The sequence below is a fragment of the Triturus cristatus genome, chromosome 2_2 (genome assembly GCF_964204655.1).
Source record: "Triturus cristatus chromosome 2_2, aTriCri1.1, whole genome shotgun sequence".
Classification (NCBI taxonomy): domain Eukaryota; kingdom Metazoa; phylum Chordata; class Amphibia; order Caudata; family Salamandridae; genus Triturus; species Triturus cristatus.
Genome location: NC_140582.1, coordinates 670,728,316 through 670,747,813, shown reverse-complemented (window position 1 = coordinate 670,747,813; position 19,498 = coordinate 670,728,316). Strand labels below are relative to the sequence as shown.

The window sequence follows — 19,498 nt, the reverse complement described above, 5'->3', positions numbered from 1 at the left end:
ATTTTGTCCTTTAGTTGGAGCCAGTTTCCATGTCCAGTTTTTTCCCCAATATTTTGTCACAAGGTTGTGAAACGTGTCAATACTGATTTAAGGTGGCAACATAGGATGAAAGTAAAGTGAAGTTTTCTTTTCAGGCCACTCTCCCCAGCTTGATATGTGTTAATGTCAATCTATTGTGATTAATACTTTTCGATTTGCAAAGTTACCTGTAGTGGATCTATAATAATTTTTTTTAGGTAAAATACATGTTGTAGAGAGTCAATGTCTGCGGTCTATAGAACCTTAGTTACTGTGGCATCCTTTGTTAGCAGTTGTTCATTCCGTGGACTTATGAAAACTATGTATTGGTGGTAGTATTGGTGTAGTTCCTTCATCAGTCATGTTGAAGAAATGTTGATCACTGTTGTATCTGTTTTTTTATTTCCTGCTTGTGGTTTATTGGCTCTTGGTATTCAGAGGCTTTTCCTCCTATACTGCTCCATGTTCGTCTACCGCCTTCATTGCTCGTTGTCTTTTTGGTTGCACATTTTTGCCCCCAAAAATGCATATTTGCTCTACAAATTGCTGCACTTTTTACATAGTTCACCATCTATTGAAGAGATGGCTTCTGAGCAGTGATGAAAAGTTGTGTTTTCAAATCAGGTTGCTTGATTCTACAAGTGCCATTTTGGTTACTGAATCAAACCTCTTCACAAGTGTACAGACTGGGCCACATTTGTATTTTACGTTTTTATTTAAATCTCCATTAACTTGCAAAATTTATTTTAACGCCCATTTTGAAAATATCCTTTTATTTCAGGATTCCATACTGCTCATGTATTTTTTCCAAAGATATTTTAATTCTTCTAGTCTTACTCTGTATGTAACTTGAATAGTACAAACCTATCTGCAAGACAATGAAGTGCTGTACCAAGTCAACAGTTCACAATAGGACTAGACACAAAAGAAACAAAGTTGCATTTGAATCACTGATTAAAATGTAGTTTAATTTAGTTTTACATTTGGACATTTATTCAGTCAAGAGAAACAGAAGCAAGGCAAATCAAACTCGAGCAAACTTTTAAAAGAAGTGCAAAGAAAATTGTGATATTGTAAACCAACACACACTGGTTAAAATTATACAAACTGTAGTTACTTACTTCAGACCATTTCCATCATCAAAGAAGAAGTACTTTGACTTTATGTCTCTCATTGTCAATAATGGATTATCTCCTCTGAGGATGATTTTGTCCCATAGAACTACCTGATTTAAAGCCTAAAAGGTAAATAAGCACATATCAAAACAACATATAACAACATTTAATAAATATAAGTATAGTGTATTCTTGGTAAATATGTAGTACACAATGAATGTTCATGGTATCAATTAAGCAGAGCTCTACCTATGCAGGTTGGTATATATTTCACAGGCATCAATGATCAGAACAAACAGAAAACCATTAGAACAAAAACAATTTAAGAGTAATTCATTAACAAGTATTTGTTACGTACATTTGCAGATATTACATTATTTACAAGTTAGAAGGAAGTAAACTTAATCACACTTAGGACCTCATTCCATGTGCCCTCTTAATTGCCAAGGAGGCTGTAACAGCAGTTACGTGTCCCATTGAAGTTCACTTTCACAGTGAGATTTCTGCCTGCTTAAAACTGCAATAATCTATGTGGAAAGTCTGGAGGAAATGTGAATTCGCCTGGGGAAATTCGGACGTAGAATTAACTTTTCCCTCAGTAATTCCTCATTTTTTAGTGGACCGTCAAGTTCCACTCTTAATGGGAAAGATTTTCTCCACTGCTAGTGTTATCGTTATCCCTGGTGTCAGTAACTCCAGGGGTAGGCAAAATCTGGCCTCTCGTAATGAGGACCTTAGTCAGTAGTAGTCTTCTATCCTTAGAGATGAAATATCACCTAGGCAAGAGTCCCAGCTTGTTGCTACAAGGTCTTCCTGGTCCCAATTTGGTAAAGACATGCATGCAGCAGTATTCCACATCTTAGGCAAAGGTTCTGGTCCTGTGCCAGTGCTCGAGCTGGAAAGAGAGTAAAGCAGAGAGAGGCTAGAGATGCAGCAAAGAGACGCAACAGTTTGATGACACAGAGGGCTGCATCGACTGTTGGCTGATCGTCACAGTTGCATCCAGGCCATCACCATGCAGCCCCTCATTTGATGAGCTCAAAAGGATGCCCGCTAGGCTTAGCCAATAAGAGGGAGGGGTCACCAAGCATGGCTTCACTACTGCTAAGGCTGTATACGTCGAACACACTCAGTACCACTAGCAATTTGTTCAAGATCCATTGACATGCATATTGTGCATGTGTATAGTGGCACAAGACCAACTCACAACAACCAACACAAGCAAAATGTCCTCTTAAGTTCTTCTAAATAAAATGAAAGTTTGAATTTGCCATCCATGACTGCTGAAAACATTGGTTCCTCCTGTACAAAGTGCATAAACAAGTAAGAGGACATTGATATAAATTCATTTCAATTACAAAATGACAAGTTACCAATCTGCAAAGAAACTCCAATCATTGGCAGAACAGAGTACACCATTCATGAAAATTTCCTCAGGGATCACCCAGTGACAAACGGCCATTTTATTGTTAGTCTCTCCAAGGTTTCCATATATGACCAATTCAAAGATTCTGCCCTGCCAATGCACTCCTGTTAGAAATGGGGGGTCTCCGGTTTGCACCCTGTCCAAGTAAGGACCCTTCCTTCGTGTCTGGATAAGGGGATTACTCTTCTAAAATAACCCCCATTCATCCGCTAGGCAGCTTGGCATGAGCAGTCAGGCTTGTCCCAGAGGCAATGTGTAAAGTATTTGCACTTAACAGTAATACAGTAAAAACACAATAGGATACCACACCAGTTCTAGAACAAAAGCCATATTTATCTGTGTAAATAAAGATAAAAATGCAAAAAATCCAACATACGGTCATAAAAATATGAATTTTGCAAGAATTAACTTAAAAGACAGTTCCTTAAAGTAGATAGCTCCGTCCAGGGGTATCACGGCGTCGTGAACAAGCAAATCCAACAGTTCAGGCCGACTGAGGTCGCGGGCCAGCTACGGCATCTGGAAGACCCGCAAACACTACCTAGGAAATGCAGGGCTTTGTGGACTTTGCGATGAGCTCTGAAGGGGCTTCAGCGTCGGCAGTGCACAAGTAGTCAGGCCCTTGAAGTCGCATGCGCTGCAGATTGAACTCCGTGAGGTAGAAATCAGGAGCGCTGGCATCGGCAGGCGTCGGGCTGCAGTGAGAAGTGTAGCGCCGCCGCCAGGTCGCCGTGCAGGCAGCAGCTCGGTGAAGACATTCAGAAGCGTTGGCGAGAACAGCTGCGGTGCGAAGTGGGGCGGGGCCGATAGACCATGGTCTAAGCAGCGTTGTTGTTGCTGTTGAAGCGCGGTCGTCGGTAGACTATCTGGAGTCAATGATGCTGGTGTTGGTGTGGGATGGTGCAGTGGGTCGTGTCATTTACGAGTGGTGCGCCCAGGCCCCAGTGGAGGTAGCAGCCGCGAGGTCAGCTTGGAGCATCGTCAATGAGACCAGGGCGGTAATGTGAAGTGAGACGGTGCGGTGTGCGGAGCCCACAGGTCACGGTGCAAGCAGCGGCTCAGTGACTGAGTGGATGAGACCAGGGTTGAGGTGCGTAATGCGGCGGTGCTCGTTGAAGGGCCAACAGGTCACGGAGTCAGCAGTAGAGCCATTGACACCACCAGGTTACTTTTTCTTTGTTGCAGCAAAAAACACACAGTTCCCAGTTCTGTTGGCAGATGAAGTCTTTGATGTTCCCGAGACCTCTAACAGGAGGCAAGCTCTACTTCAAGTGCTAGGAGATACTCAGGAAAAAAGTTTGCAGAAAGTTCAGTCCAGTCTTTTTACTGCTCAAGACAGAAGCAGCAACTGCAGGCTAACACAACAAAGAAACACGCAGCAAAGGGGCAGTACTCCTCCTGGCAGCTCTTCCAGCATTTCTTCTTGGCAGGTTCCTCATTTCAAAAGAGTTCTGGGGTTTTATGTCTAATACTTATACTCCTTTTTCCCTTTGAAATCCTGGTTCACAATGTTTCTCTGGAGGGGCGTGGCTTGGACGGCAGAGCTGATGGCTGCCTGATCCTGCCACTGCGCCGTAATGGAGAGAACAACGCTGAAATACTCCGGTAACGAGCGAGACCACAGCCATACAAAAAAAATAAAAGAGTTCCAGACCTCAGAAATACAGCGCTTTAAGATGACGCACTAGCCGAGTAAAGAGATGCCAACAGAAGGGAGGAAAAACAAATAACGGGACGAAGCAGTGCGAGCACAAAGGGAAGCAAGATGGCGTCGGCGAAACCGAAACTAATAGAGTTCGCAACCAGCACAAAGAACTCGCACTGAAGCCACAACGGACTCCTCGGTGCACAAAGAGACCACACGCTCACCAAACCAACACTATCCGACACCCGGGCTAACGGGAAAAAGGTGAGCGCGATAGCTGCTGGGAAGCACACACAGGGACGGGCGAGCGAGCGTCTCCCCCCTGAGCCGCGAGATAGGACAAAACGGCGTAACAGGAGCGGGAGGAGTGGATGGGTGACCAGCCCGTATACCTACCCAGAGTAACCAAGAGAGAGAAACGCTCCGGCCAGATCCGCGGATCACCCCGCACCCGGTTTCCAGAGAAAACTAAACTGAATCGGTTCCCGCAAGACACAATAACGACGGAAAGGGTGGAAATCCAGTGCTAATGAGCCTCAGGGAAGCGGTAATGAACTTAACAGATGCACGCTAAACGCAAGAGGTGAGGGGGACGTGCCGAAGAGTAAAAGAAGTAAAAATAATATATATGAGTGTTGCTGTGCGAAAGCAAGATAGCGCCAACAAAAACACACACTCTCAGGGCTAATTGCAACCAACACCTGGGCAGAGAGCGAGGGAGATTAACTTTGGAGGAGAGAGGAACTCGGCGACAGTGAGTATCAACACAGCTGAGAGCACTGGGACTGGGGGCATGTTCCCCCCCCCCCCCGCCCCCACCAATGCCAAAAGACAGAGCTGGAAGGCACAACAGGAGTGGGCGCAGCGAGAGACAGAGCAGACCGCCTACTTAGGCCAAAGCAGGTGACCACAACAGACTCTTCTTAGGACATGCGCACCAAGGCACCGACAATCAACAACCAACAACACCCGGGCAGTGAGCGCGAAGTCTATACTTCGGAGGTGAGTGGTAGAGCGAGCCGATGGCGAGGCCTGCCAGCACTGCGGTGCACACACGCCCCTAACGCAGCAGGGGAGAAGACGTGGACCGCGGCCCAGCCTCACAACCACAACCCAAAACATGAAAATTGAGACGGGAACGACCCCCCTGTAAGGCACACCAGCAAAGACGGCAAATCAAAAAGCCGACACAAGAAACAGGGCCCAACGACCCACAAGAGACCCCTCAGGCCAAGACAGGTCTGAGCGACGCAGAGTGTGTTACCCAAACCTGCCTACTATAAGACAGGAACGATGCGAAGGCGCTAGTAGTAGGCAGGGGGCGCCAGAAGTTTGAGAATCCTCGGGTCAAACAGGAGAGACCACAGCGGCAGAGATCATAAGGCCCCCGACCTAATGTCTACTGACCACTGACAAATCTGCCGCAAGAGCGATGTGTACAAAATGGGGGGGGGGGGCCTAGACTACAACAGTGAGGCAGCTCTCCGCAGAGTAGGTCCCAACTTTAACCTGAGGAGAAACAGAAACTCAATTAAAAAGATAGCTGATGCTCACATAAAGGGCTAAACAATAAAGAGAGAAACGAGGAAAGCAACAAACCTACGGAGGAAAAAACAGATAAAAGCACAGAAAAGGGGAGCACACAAGGACTCACAAAGAGAAACTCCAAGAGGCCAAGGGAGCACAGAAGATAAAGAAGGCAAGCACAGTAGAACAGCAACATGGCAGACAGAGAAATGAGACTGCAGCATCAACAGCTAAAGAAGAGGAAGGGGGAACCAGCAACATCATATTCACCGATCAAACAAAAACCAGACATAAACAGCACCCTGGAAATGATACTAAAAAAATTAGCGGAGGTGCACGACCTGGCGAAAACCACAAAACTTACCACAGACACAATCCAACTGGAGATCTTGGCAGCCAGAGCCGACCTGAACTCAGCGGCGGAACAAAGGATCAGCGACGTAGAAGACTCTACCCACAACGCGAGCAAAGAGGTGAAGTCAATATCAGAGTTAACAGTGGCTCTCCAAAAGCAGACAGCAGAGATGGAATACAGGAACCACAGAGGGAACATCCGCATACTCGGGATTCCGGAAAGGGCGGAGGACGCGGACGGGTCCTGCTTAGCATTCCTCGATGACCTGATCCCCAAGCTCACCAACCTAAAATTCACCTGCCAATACAAGCTAGATAAAGCCTACAGAATCCCTGCTTTCAAATCCTCAACGTACCAAACCGCACGGCCTATCGTATGCAAACCCTTGAGATCACAACACACGGAAGACATTTTTAACTATGCCCGCAAAAACCACCAGATCAACTGGAAAGGTCACAAGATCATCCTCACACAGGATTATTCTAAACCCATGGTCGACACCGGGAAAGGCTTTTTAGCCCTACGCCACAGGCTTAGGAATAAAAACATTAAATTCTCGTTTGTAGCACCTGGAAAATTCAAGATAATAGATAAGGGGGAAAATCACTTCTTTACCAACCCAAAAGACCTGGTATGCTTCATAGACGGCCCAGCAGCTCTATCCATGGACACATCACAACACGGCTCTGCAAAGAGAGGACCGTAGCCGGAACTGAACACCAGTGTAGCAGGCACTTAAACTGAACGGCCTCAATAAAGAATCAGCAATGACTCTGCAAACATATCTACCTTATAGATGCCAGGATCAACCTCAATACAGCATATACCTTTTAAAGACACAATCAACTACCTCAAACTAGCGGACGACAACAACCTCCAACTAACCCGCCTCGACAAGAACGCACTGTGAAGAAGTAAGCAGATAAAAAGAAGACTCAGAACGGCATCGTATCCTTTCCATTTCCTTGTGGCTCTTTTATTACAACAACAATTATGTACTCATCGGCGCAGTTGAACAATGCTGACATTCGAGTTTGCAAGATTACTAACCAGACAACATATCTCCGGGAGGCGGAATGGCGATCCTGCTGTCACACCTCCGACAATCGAGTAAAGTGTGAGGGGGGGGGGCGGGGGGGGGGGGGGGCTCAGGTGCTAGCCGCACTTGGGTCTCTTAGTTTTCTGTCCTTCTTATTTTCCACGCTTTTCTTCTTTTCACACCTTTTTCACCTGCAAATCAATACATAATGGAAGGGGTCCACATAGGGCTACAGAAATACAGACGACGCCGGAGAATCTGGAGGGCTGTGCACACAAAACGGCTCCGCCACACTACACCTGATGGCTATTGACAAAACTCACCCTGACGTCTGACCTCAATATAATATCCCTCAATGTCAAGGGGCTAAACCACCCCATTAAACGCAGGAAAATAATCGACTATCTAGCAAAAACAAAAGGCGATCTAATCCTGCTACAGGAAACCAAATTAGCCAAGGAAGATGCCAAGCTGGTCAGAGCCAATTGGATAGCGCATACTGCTTGCTCACCAGCCGGCAAAACAAAAAAAAAAAAAAAAAAAAGATGGAAAATGTCAATAGACTCCCATTACCATGACAAGGAGGGCAGTCTCTTAATAACACACCTGACGAGAGGGGAGGAACGGTTCCACGTAGCGAACATATATGGCCCTAATACAGACGACCCTAAGTTCTGAGCTGAAGTATCAGACACGCTTGACAAACTTCCTCATGACGAACTCACGATTAGATCACATAATAGACAGTCCTCCTGCCAAGATCACCCCACTAACTCCCACGCCGCACTCCGAAACATCTGCACCAAATTCAACCTCAAAGATGCATGGAGACTACAACACCCTGATACAAGAGACTACACCTTTTACTCCAACCCACATAACTCCTACACCAGGATAGACTACATTTTAATGTCGGGGGGGGGGGAAACACACACATATGATAGAACACTGCGAAATAGCACCAAGACTAGTCTCAGACCACTCAGCCATTAGTCTAAAATTAAGCCGCTGCCACAACAATGTGGTCCCTAGAAGATGGAGTTTTAACAGTGAAATTATTTCAGACCCAGGTAACAAAAAAGAAAATCGAGGAAACCATAACAGACTAGCTAACCCACACCGATTCTTCAGAGACGAGTGTTTGCACACTTTGGGAAGCCCTAAATCAACGATCAGGGGTAAATTAATTGGAAGGCAAGAATAAACAAAAAAACAAACCTGAGAATAAACCAACTAGAGGAAGAGATAAAAAGGTTAGAACGAGACCACGTAAAAGCCAAAAACGACAATGCACTCCAAGCAACACTAACACAGCACAAATACGAGTATAACAAAATCCTGGGTGAAAGGGCACGGCTGTGGTTCAACAAGTGCGAAGCTCTTACCTTTGCGAAGCCAATAGAGTGGGGAAACTGCTGGCATCATACCTGAAACACAGACGCAACCAGGTCGCGATCTCAACAATCACAGACTCAAACAACAAAACACACACAAGACACAAGGAGATCCTCAATACATTCCAGGAGTTCTACTCAGAGCTGTACAAGTCAGAGCAGACACTTAACCAAGAGAATGCACAACATACCTCGGCAGGTTAGGGCTCCCAAAGCTAGACACCGCAGACACTAAGGCTAGGCCAGGAAATCAACTGCACGGAAATCGAAATGGCAGTCAAATCACTAAAAAGAAATAAGGCCCCCGGGCCAGACGGATACACTGGCGATTTCTACAAGAGCTTTCTACCCCAATTAGTGCCAACCATGAGAAGGGTCTTTAACCATGATGCAACTACGGGAAATGTACCCCAATCCATGACAGAGGCTAATATAATAGTCATCCCAAAGGAGGGCGAAGACCATCAACTACCAAAAAATTATAGACCCATATCCCTCATCAATGTGGACTGTAAAATCTACACCAAAATCCTGGCGGTCAGACTAAACACGGTCCTCCCCAAATTAATAAGTAACTCCCAAGTTGGATTCATGTGCAACCATATATCTTGCGACAATACATGGCTTTTCTGCCATATACTAGAACAAGTCTCCAATAAACCAGAGCCGGCAGTAGTTATAACACTGGATGCAGAAAAGGCCTTCGATAAGGTCTCATGGGCCTTCTTAGAGAAGTGTATGTAGGCCTTCAACCTAGGAGAAGCATACATACGGATGATCATGGCCCTCTATCAGACCCAGTCAGCCCGCATAGCGGTTAACGGCATACTCCGACCCCTTCAAACTACGGCAAGGAACCAGACAAGGATGCCCAATCTCTCCGGAACGCTTCCTTCTGGCCCTTGAACCCCTCATCCAGGACAAAGCGAAACACTAGCATAAAAGGGGTCGAGATCAATGGCACCGTAGTAAAACTAGCAGCTTACGCAGATGATATTCTGATAATAACATAGCAACCAAAGCCCTCGATAAAAGCGCTGATGACCACAATAGCAGAATGCTCCAAGCTATCTGGGTACAAGCTGAATAATTAAAAATCCGAACGTAAACCGCTAAACATCCACTGCACGAGAGACACTCTAGGGGACTCGGGATTGACATGGCAGATGGGACACATCAAATACTTAGGAATATACTTTGGTACCGAACTTATCAACACTCTACACCATAATGAAAAATCACTACTAGGGAAAGTTAAGAACCTTCTGGAGGCATGGTCCCCGAAATTCATAACATGGTGGGGGCGAATAGAAATGATAAAGATGATGATCACGCCGATGATTAACTACCTGATAAGCATGCTACCACTCCTACTCACAGACTATTTCCATCGGAAAAATCGATAACATGATCACCAAATTCCTCTGGCGGGGCAAGAAGGCAAGGATTAGTATTAAGAAACTGAGACTAGCGAAAGCCCAGGGCGGGTTAACCTAGCAGACTTCAGGGTTTTCCAACTAGCCTTCCTAGCAAAACAGGGAGCGTACTGGGTGGCCCCGGCGCCGGACTACATACCAGTATGGTTACAGGTAGAGAAGGCCATCCTGAACAACCTGAGCCCCCTAGCCCTACTTACGGCAAATTCATACCCCCACACATCTAAACCCATCTTTAAAAATACAAAAATAGCACTCCTAAAATTAGACAAGAAAATGGAGGTTAGCATTAAAGGGTCCAAGTCAGAATCTCTGTGGACGAATAGAGGGATTAAATACAAGGGGAAAACCCTTACCTACAAGTCATGGATTGAAAAAGGCATTCTACCCGCACCAACGCGAGGAGCGTGGACTCCCCATTACCTTCTCCGACTTAAAAGCAAGCCACCAACTGAAAGACCTAGACCTATACAGATTCCTGAAGATAAAAACAGCCCTATCAAAGAAACCTAACTAACGCCCAACCCTCGATCTTCCGATATGTAGCAAACATTAATAAACTAGGTCACCAAGTCTCGCAAATATACAAGCTTCTACGCCCAAAAACGCCCAAACGCAACGCCAAAACAATTGCATACTGGGACAAACACACACACACCCCGCTAAACGACCGGGAGTGGGATACTCTGTGGTCCTCGGCCACGCAAAATAAGATCACCCCAGTCTTAGCACAAACAAAATTCTGGCTACTTCACAAATCTTTCTAGACCCCAGCCCAACTACACACACTAGGTCTCAGGGAGGACTCCCTCTGCTGGAACTGCAACATAGAGAAGGGGGACCTAGCGCACCTTATCTTCCAGTGCCCAACACTCAAGAGTTTCTGGGGAAGGGTATTTAACTTCATGGACAATGTATTTAAATGTAAACTACCGAGGGAGTTCGCCTCCCTCACCACGGCGGTTATGCGAACCTCTGAGAGAGATAAGGAACTAATGGACCTACTACTGACAGCTGCGATTAAACTGGTGCTCACCAACTGGAAGGACACAAGCAAAACAAGCTACAAAGGATGGATCAACTGGGTCACACACCTCAGGGGAGCGGACCAGATGGCGCTGCAGTACTCGCCCTGGAAAGCGTCCTCAAGGGGACTGTGCGAAGCTCTAGACAAGTTCCTAGACCCCTACGACCCTCCATTATCAACTGGCCCGCACTTCTATTTAACCGAACCAAGGCCAAAGACTCAGCACAAGGCAGAGCCAGGGTGGGCTCAAAGGCGGACGCAATAACACTGATTTGCCGTAAAACGAAATGCAACTGATATAACCGATGCCAATGTAAAGTCAAGGATGTGTACCTCTAAGGCCTGTCCTATCCCCCTTTTTCTTTCAATCCTAACTTCTGTCCTTTCCTCCTTACAGCTCCTTCGCTGTCAAAAGTAACCAGCAAAGGGTAACCACAAATACAACAATGTAAGAGCGTTATATGCCAGTGGTGGCTAACCCAGCAACAGTATTTGTGATTGTATACAGTATATGAAAATAATTTTTTTTTAAATAATTAAAAAAACAATGTTTCTCTGGTTCAGCAAACCCTCCAACAGCCTATTCAGATGTCAGTGACAACTCCTTCCACCACTCTAGCCTAGGTAGGCCCATCAGCATCATATGCAGGGAACACCTTAGCTCCCTTTATGTGAGTGTCTGGAGAGAATGCACAACCCAGCTCCTGACAAACTAAAAACACACTGATTCCTCAGGCAGGCAGAGGCACACTGGATAGTTAAGTAAGAAAATGTCAATTTTCTAAAAGTGCCATTTTTAAACACACAATTTAAAAACCACCTTTACTAAAAGATGCATTTTTGAAATCGGAGCTCAGGGAACCTAAACTCCGTTTCTCTAGTAAGTAAAGTCAAGTAAAATGTCATAACCGTACGATTACTTAAAATCTTCACAGTATAAAAAACACTTGAGCAGCACCCCTCCACCCATCCGCCCTCTTCCCTGAAGGTTACCGGCGGTCGAGGTAAAAATGTGCCGTCTACATGTCCCTGATTACTACTTTGTGTCCTTCTATGGCTACAAACTGGATTTTAAAAATAATTTCAAATAAGAAATCGGCTCATTAAACTAATAGTTTGCTCCAAAATCGCTAAGTCCTATTGAAAGTTCAATTGTATTATGAGATCTGTTGCGGTCGTTGCCTTAGTGCGGTCAGTTGGCTTTGATGAGAATTCTTGATATGCTCAAATAAGAAAGCAGCTCATTAAAATATTAGTTCGCTCCAACTTCGCCAAGTCCTATTAAAAGTTTAATGGTATTATGAGATCCGTCGCGGTGGTTGCATTAGTACGGTCGATTGGCTTTGATGAGAATTCTTGATATGCTCCATTCTCTGCCCTGCGTCTGCCTTTCTGTGTATGTTAGGATGCCTCTGGATTGAGTAACATCCAACGGGGCTAGGGCGCTGGCTGGTTCAGTTGCTGAATGATGTTGGCCCTAGTTCCTACCACCTTTTGCTGGATGTCAAGTGCGATTCTAATTTGATGGATGAACTTGCCTATTCTGGCAAGTAAGCTGGTAGCAGTTTCCGAGAAGCACCAATCCGAAGTGGCCCTGCAGGTTCTAAAGCCCTTGTCCCTCAGGATGGGACGTAGCAAACGATTGCGATCACTGACCAGAGTGGGGCCGCAGCATAAGCAATGTAACCAGGATTCTCTATGGTAGTTACATATCCGGCAGGAAACAGTGTTGTCTTTTCGTGCCCATGTTGGGTTGAAGTCCAGGATCTTAAATGCGATAAAACGTAGAAACAGGATTTTCCTTCTGGCTTGGACTGAGTGGATCTCGCAAGTAAGGTTGTGCTTTCCCAGAAATATATGAACTTCAAGTGCTAGTGTATGGGAGTTGTACTGGAGTGAAGCGCGATCCAGTTCAAACGAGATGGACTGGACCGGACGCTTCACTACATCTGCCCATGCAGTTTGTGGGATTTCATGTAGTGACATACTTTCTTCCTCAATTTTCAGTGTACCTATGGCCTGGTCCAGCTTAGAGTGCGATAGAGATCCAGCTGTCATGAAAATCGTTTTCAGGAATTGTTTGAGGGTAGAGTTTGGAGCTTTTTAGCACTCTGATATAATATTCAATTTAGTCCCCCTGTAGAGCCTGATTCAGTCTATTTAAACCTAATTCCAGCCTTAGCCTGGTATTCCTAGCTTGTCTGGATGCCTGCAGAGTGATCTTATAGGGATTTGTCTGGGCTGCTGTGATAGATTTCTATAATGTGCCTGGGATGGCAAGGTAGCCATAATTGATTGCAGGGATAAGTTTTGCCCTGAGGACTGCAAACATGGGCTCTACTGATGGACTTGCTAGGCGATAGCTTAGGCATCTAAGTGAAAGAATTATTCTGTTGATTTTTGGGATTAACTATGTGTTTGGCTGCCTTGGCCCTCTCTGTTAGCCATACCCCCAGATAAATGTAGCTGTCCTAATTCGGTGGTCGCCCAAAGTCCAGGACACTTGGTGTTTTTAAGGATACTTGCCAAAGATTATTATCTTGGTCATGCTCTTGTTTACTTGCAGGCTATTTTCCTTGCTATACGCTGCTAGACTCTTTAAAGCTCTTTGGAGCCCCACCCTGGTGTGATCCACAACTACTGTGTCGTCCGCATACTGAACAGTAGCGAGGGTCATCTTGACTAATCTCGGAGGTACTAGGCTGGCGTCTTTCAGAGCTTTTCCCAGGTCTGCCGTGTACAGGTTAAAAAATAATGGAGCCAGAACACAGCCCGGCTTTAGCCCAGTGTTAGTTTCAACTCTCGAGGTTGCAGTAGTCAGGCTTAGTTTAACCCGGACCCATGTCCCCTAATAGAGGCCCTTTTTTGCTATTTAAAAGGGTCACTTGGATCCCCCAGGATTAGAGATTTGCCCATAGTCTTCCTTGATGGACTATCAAAGGCCGTGGTGTAGTCTACAAAACAGCAAAACCGGGGCAGGTTATTTCGCTGTACCGCTTGCTTGGAGAGATAGGGCAGTAACTCCCTCCCGACCTCCAATAAGCTTGCCGGATTGGGCAGCAGGTTGTTATTCTGCAACCTTACGCGCTTTACTAGAAAACAAAGACTAAAGAAAAAGTATAACCACAGGGGACGACATCTTTAATATTGTTACTCCACTTACAGACAAACTTTTCAGGTTGGAAGTATCACCAAAAATAAGAGTTCAAGACACGGACAATAGCCCTGAAGAAGTCGTGGGGTAATCCCATGTAACAGCGACGAAACACGTGTTGGCTAAGAAACGAACCGAGTGACGTACAGATACTAAAACAGAAGTTCATTCCCTGACCAACAGTAAAACATTATCAGTATTAATTTCACATCAGTGTCAGAAGTTTAGAAATAGTGGAAAAGTCCAATATCCGTTCAAAATCTTTATTTTTCCATTCTCGTAGTTGTTCACGGAGGACTTGTTAAACCACAAGTTCCATTCTTGAATCATGCAGCCAACACGTGTTTCGTCTATGGTTACAATATTCCATAAAGACTTCTTCAGGGTTGTAACGGATAATTATACAAAATCATTACCATCTACCTCATACCTTATCATACTATAAACCTCCACCGAAAAGAAAAAGAATCATACAGCGGAAACCGAGAAAATAGTCATCAAACAATGACAATGTATGCATTGTGAGAAGGGCACCACACTAATGAGATCACAACCAAAACCGCCCATATTTGAAGCGCAATATATTAAGGACTACCAACCTTAAATATAGTAGATTATATCCTCGAGTCTTCAATGTCTAAAAAACAACAATCTTTTCTTATATATAAAATTCTGGGAGGGAAGAACAAACAAAACCTATGATCGGCAAAATAAACCATATCATAGACACTAACTACCTGAGGGTAAAGAAAAGAGTCACTCACCATATGCAAACAACTTCATCCCACTTTCCAAAGGTATTATTCACCTAGAGAAATAATTCCACGGGCAGCGTATCCCCAACATCCTCCTATATAGTATCATAATACAAGAAGAAACATTCCCTGAGTTAGGAGCCCCCTCTTGAATACTGTTGTTAATATCACCTAAAATCAATGTGTAATGAACGGTTAAGGTTACGCAATTCAAAATAAGTTCATACTTTTTCCTATTGGATCCGCATGACGCAACAGTTCCCATAAGTACATATTTAACGAATCTCCCGCATTCTATATCATATCAGCCCTACGATATGATATTTATCTCATCATATTAAAATTAGGTCCTCCCTCTCAATTCCTTAAGAAAACACGACAAGCAACAGGATAAAAACCTCAGAACTCTCACCTCCCGTATCGAGGCAGGATCCTCTCCGTATTCTCCCGCACCGCAAATGTGGCATGTAACTTAAGCGCCATGTTCCTTGTTCTGTTTATTAGAGCCGCATGTGGGAAACATAAACGGCGGACTAACAAAATTCAAAGCCTACTTCAGGCGCCATATTTGAAGGTGCAATAATTACGAACGTTCCCATTATGGCAATGACAGTTACAATCATAGCTCTACACAAAACCGAGCTACCCCAATAAAACCTTCATATTAAACCATTAGGATAAAGTAACCACAAAGTACAGAAACTACTTCGCTTACAGACGAACCTGAATAAAGGACCACGATAAATACAAAACATGCCATATTGTGATATATAGATGCTATTTCATGCTTATATTTTGAAACGTGTGCAGAGGATTTGTTTCTTGTAGTAAAAGTGGTCTGGTGACCACGCACTTGGGGATGTGGTGGGTTTTCCCTACCTGATGCACCGTGGCAGATTTTGCTATAATTACTTGATATAGGTGGCATAATCTGAGATCGCCACTCACCTATTGTATACCACCAATTGTTTGTATCAACTTTATTTTGTTTGGAAATTTTACTATTCACCATTCCAAAAATCACAAAACTGGAATGAAGACATCTGTACTGGATGTAAAGCAGCAGTTATTGAGAATGTGCCGAACTATTCAGAATTATTTAAGATCTGCTTATAGATCTTGAAGGAACAAATTGAATAGCCTTTCACAATTTCAGGGTTAGGATTTAAGCTGTCAGCTTTGTTTGATCAAGAATGGAGAGCTACATTAAAAGTGTGACCTGGCCAGGACTGAGATTCATTTCACTTTGGTGCTAAAGCATGTCACACAAAAAACGATACAGGGGATGTACATAGTTTCTGGGTGTCCTGGGTACAGGCAAATGTTTGCATTCATTGGTGACGAGGGTTGCAGATTCACGACAGATAATGTATACCTTTTTATATAAGTGAAACATTTTAATTATAGGTATTACACAAGGAAAAAACATTTGTTTCCTGAAAACAGGGTAATTGCTAAGGGGCTGATAACGACTTTGGCGCAGTTGCTGCACCTCTCTGCCGGCATGGCTGCACCAAAGCTGTGCAAGGACCGCCTGCCTTATTACTAGTTGAACTCATGTAAGGTGGATGGTTCTCCACCTTTTCCATGGTAGTACATGGAAAACAGGCACCCCAATGGGAATGGCAAAAAGATTCCAGCACGGCATGGACGGTGATGTCCACGCCGTGCTGGAACTTTGGGGGTATACAGACAGGGGGCACATGTGGTGCCCCCTTGAATGCATCCCCATGGCGGGGGGGGGGGGGGGCTTGGGGGCCCTGTAGGGCACACTTTGTACTAGCACTTTCAGCCTTTTCAAGGTGGGGCTCCTGCCATGAAATGGCCCGGTGGTAGGAGAACTTATAATATGCTCCAGTCCCGCAGAGAATGTCACATTGTGGCACAGCCGTTGGTCCTCCGCCGCTACAACTTAAAGTTTAAAACTTGTAATCAGGCCCAAAGTATCTTCCAGATTAACTCTAAACACTACTAGAAAAGGATTTATATCTTATTGTTTACTGGTGCGACAATGGCCAATCTGTGGAATTTGGGGTATCAGTAACAATATTTGTGTTTTATTGAAACAGACTTTAAAAACATAAAATTAAAAGAGCCAACACTAAAATTTGCACTTGTAAGTTCAAAAGTTTTATAGCACACACAAAAAAAGTTCCCATTGTAAATACCACATCTAGACGTTCCATTCTACTCAGCGATTATAAAGAACACAATATTAGAATATTTTTCAAAAATATGATGCAAATATAGGTTCGATGAAATGAGTCATAACTTAAAAAATCAAAGTCCAAATGAACCTTCCTTCATTAGCTCTGAAGGCTATCATAGACTGTAATGCTCTAGCTGGGATTAACCCCAAAATGACACGAGGCAATGTCCTGCAATCCAGGATTCAGAAATTAGGACAAATAACGGTCATCATCTCTGGATCCTAGAAACGTTCTTGTCAGGTTGGCTTTCTTCTGAAGAAATGCACACTCCACATACTTTGTCAAAGGAGCAGATTCATCTTTACATCTGAAACACCAGGAGGAATGGAACACCCATACAACAATACAGTTATTACTTTCCAGGAAATGAATGTCTTATGAAGAAGGTGAATAGACAACCCACTATAAAATGTGTTAAAATGAACTAAAGCTGATGTAATGCTTAAGGCCTTGGTTCTTATCTTGGGCAAGTGGGATGTCAAGTATTTAGCATCAACCACCAAGAGAAAGGACCTATCTTCCACAACACAATGTTGGTTTATCAATTTATCATCGGGCAATAAAGAACTCTGACATCATCTTTCTTTGTGAACCAATGGGCTTCTTGCCTAACAAGCTGAATTGATGCAAACAGACTGCCAAAGTGTACACCGCTTAACTTGGGAGAAAAGGATTGCAACTGACTTATTTCACTAGGAAGATATGCCAGAAAAAGACAGAATTCCACAGGAGTTATTTTCTACCTTCTTTTACAACAGCATACCCCAGTCCTACCAATCTTTTCCCCCAGATAATCACTGCATAAGTACCATTATCAGCCCTCTACAAACAATCTTTACAAAGTCATGTTTGTGCTGCTCCATCCCAGAAAACAGAAAGAAGACCAACCACAAATATGCAGCAACAAAACCAAAAACAAGTTAGTCTGAATAATCCATAAAATATCCAGATCGATAATTATGCCTTTCTACTTTCAATTCAAGAACATGAAACTCAAAACGTGCACGTCATTCACAGGCTTAGCTAACCTATCAGAATACTGAAGAACTGTCATGCTCCTTGTTTCATCCTCTTATTTGGGTTAAACATTTGCTTTTTGCCAACTGACCAAAAGAAATACTGGTCATGGTGTTAATTCGCCAAGTGTGTCTATTAAACCATATGAATCTATATAGCCAGTGAACGTAACAGGCAGAACAAAAGGTCCCTTCTTCCCCACAAAAAAGGAAAATCTTCAAGCAAGAGCATGTCTTTTCATTTACATTGTGCTGCTTCTTGTATGCATGGTTTGTTCCCATTGCCGATAATCAGGCCCACAAAATGTATGTTTCCCTGTGCACCAGCCACAGATTGGTTTAAACCTATTTCATCCAGTTGACACCAATATGTACCTTCTTGTTCTCTCCCGACTCTCGAGCAAGTAATCACTGTAGGAAGCTGGCTCTGTATATACACTATACCAAAATGAGGTATAGTGTGCACAGAGTCCAGTGGAACCCCAAAGGTAAGCAGAGGTAAAAGTAAATAGCACCTTACTCTCTCTTTGTGGTAGTGTGGGCGAGCAGTAAGGCTTTATCAGAGGGTAGTGTTAAGCACTTGTTGTACACACTCAGGCAGCAAATTATGTCACACACTCAAAGACTGAACTCAGACCAATATATTTGTATGATAATTATTATTTAGTTATTTTATTTCTAGAACCAAGCCAAGCCTGGTGCAGGTAAGTGGAATAAATGCTTTGCAAAATCGTATGCACTGATTTACAGTTGCATGCAGGTTCAAATGCAGTTGGTTGAAATACAGGCAAGTCAATATTTCAAAATTACTTTTCAGTTACCATGTACGTTACTTTTTGGATTACTTTTCAGATTACTTTTGCTAATCCGTGTGAAACGCCTAGTTATCACACAGACATCTCCTAGACAAAAAGTAAGTAATTCACTTTTTGTACATATGCAGTTTTTCAATGTTCCATACATACAAACCAACTCCACACTTTAAGGAAAATCAGTCAATGCATTCCTATGGAGAAAATTGAAGGTAACGGTTTGCAGGCAAGTACGGGAGTTGGTATTCTGGGGTTAGAACCAGGGTTCCCCCAGGATCAAGAATGCACACTTGAAACACCCTCAGCGGCACTAGGCCGGCCGGTTGTAGAGTGCTGAGGCCCAATGTTATCCAGTGGGGTATACGGAGCCTCCGGTTGGTGGCTGCTCATGAGCAGGCCACGATGTTGTGGGAGCGATGCTCCTGGTGTTATGCTCAGGGCCAAGGGGGATCCGAGTTAGCACCCAAAGTACACCCGCAGGGACAGCTAGGTGTAGGATGCCGTTTTGGCGTCAGGTGCCCTGTTTACAATGGGGTTTATCGGGTTGCAACAAAGACTGCAGGCTCGGG

The 19,498-nt window shown here is 44.2% G+C and overlaps 1 protein-coding gene across 1 annotated transcript in view; it reads right to left on the bottom strand.

Moving 5' to 3' along the window:
• The window catches only part of SPCS3 (signal peptidase complex subunit 3), a 71,546-nt gene that overhangs the window by 12,631 nt on the left and 39,417 nt on the right, over positions 1-19,498 (bottom strand). Inside the window, exon 4 of the mRNA XM_085641865.1 lies at positions 1,140-1,255. Coding sequence (XP_085497991.1) covers positions 1,140-1,255 — 116 coding nt within the window. The remainder of the gene's footprint in view (positions 1-1,139; positions 1,256-19,498) is intronic.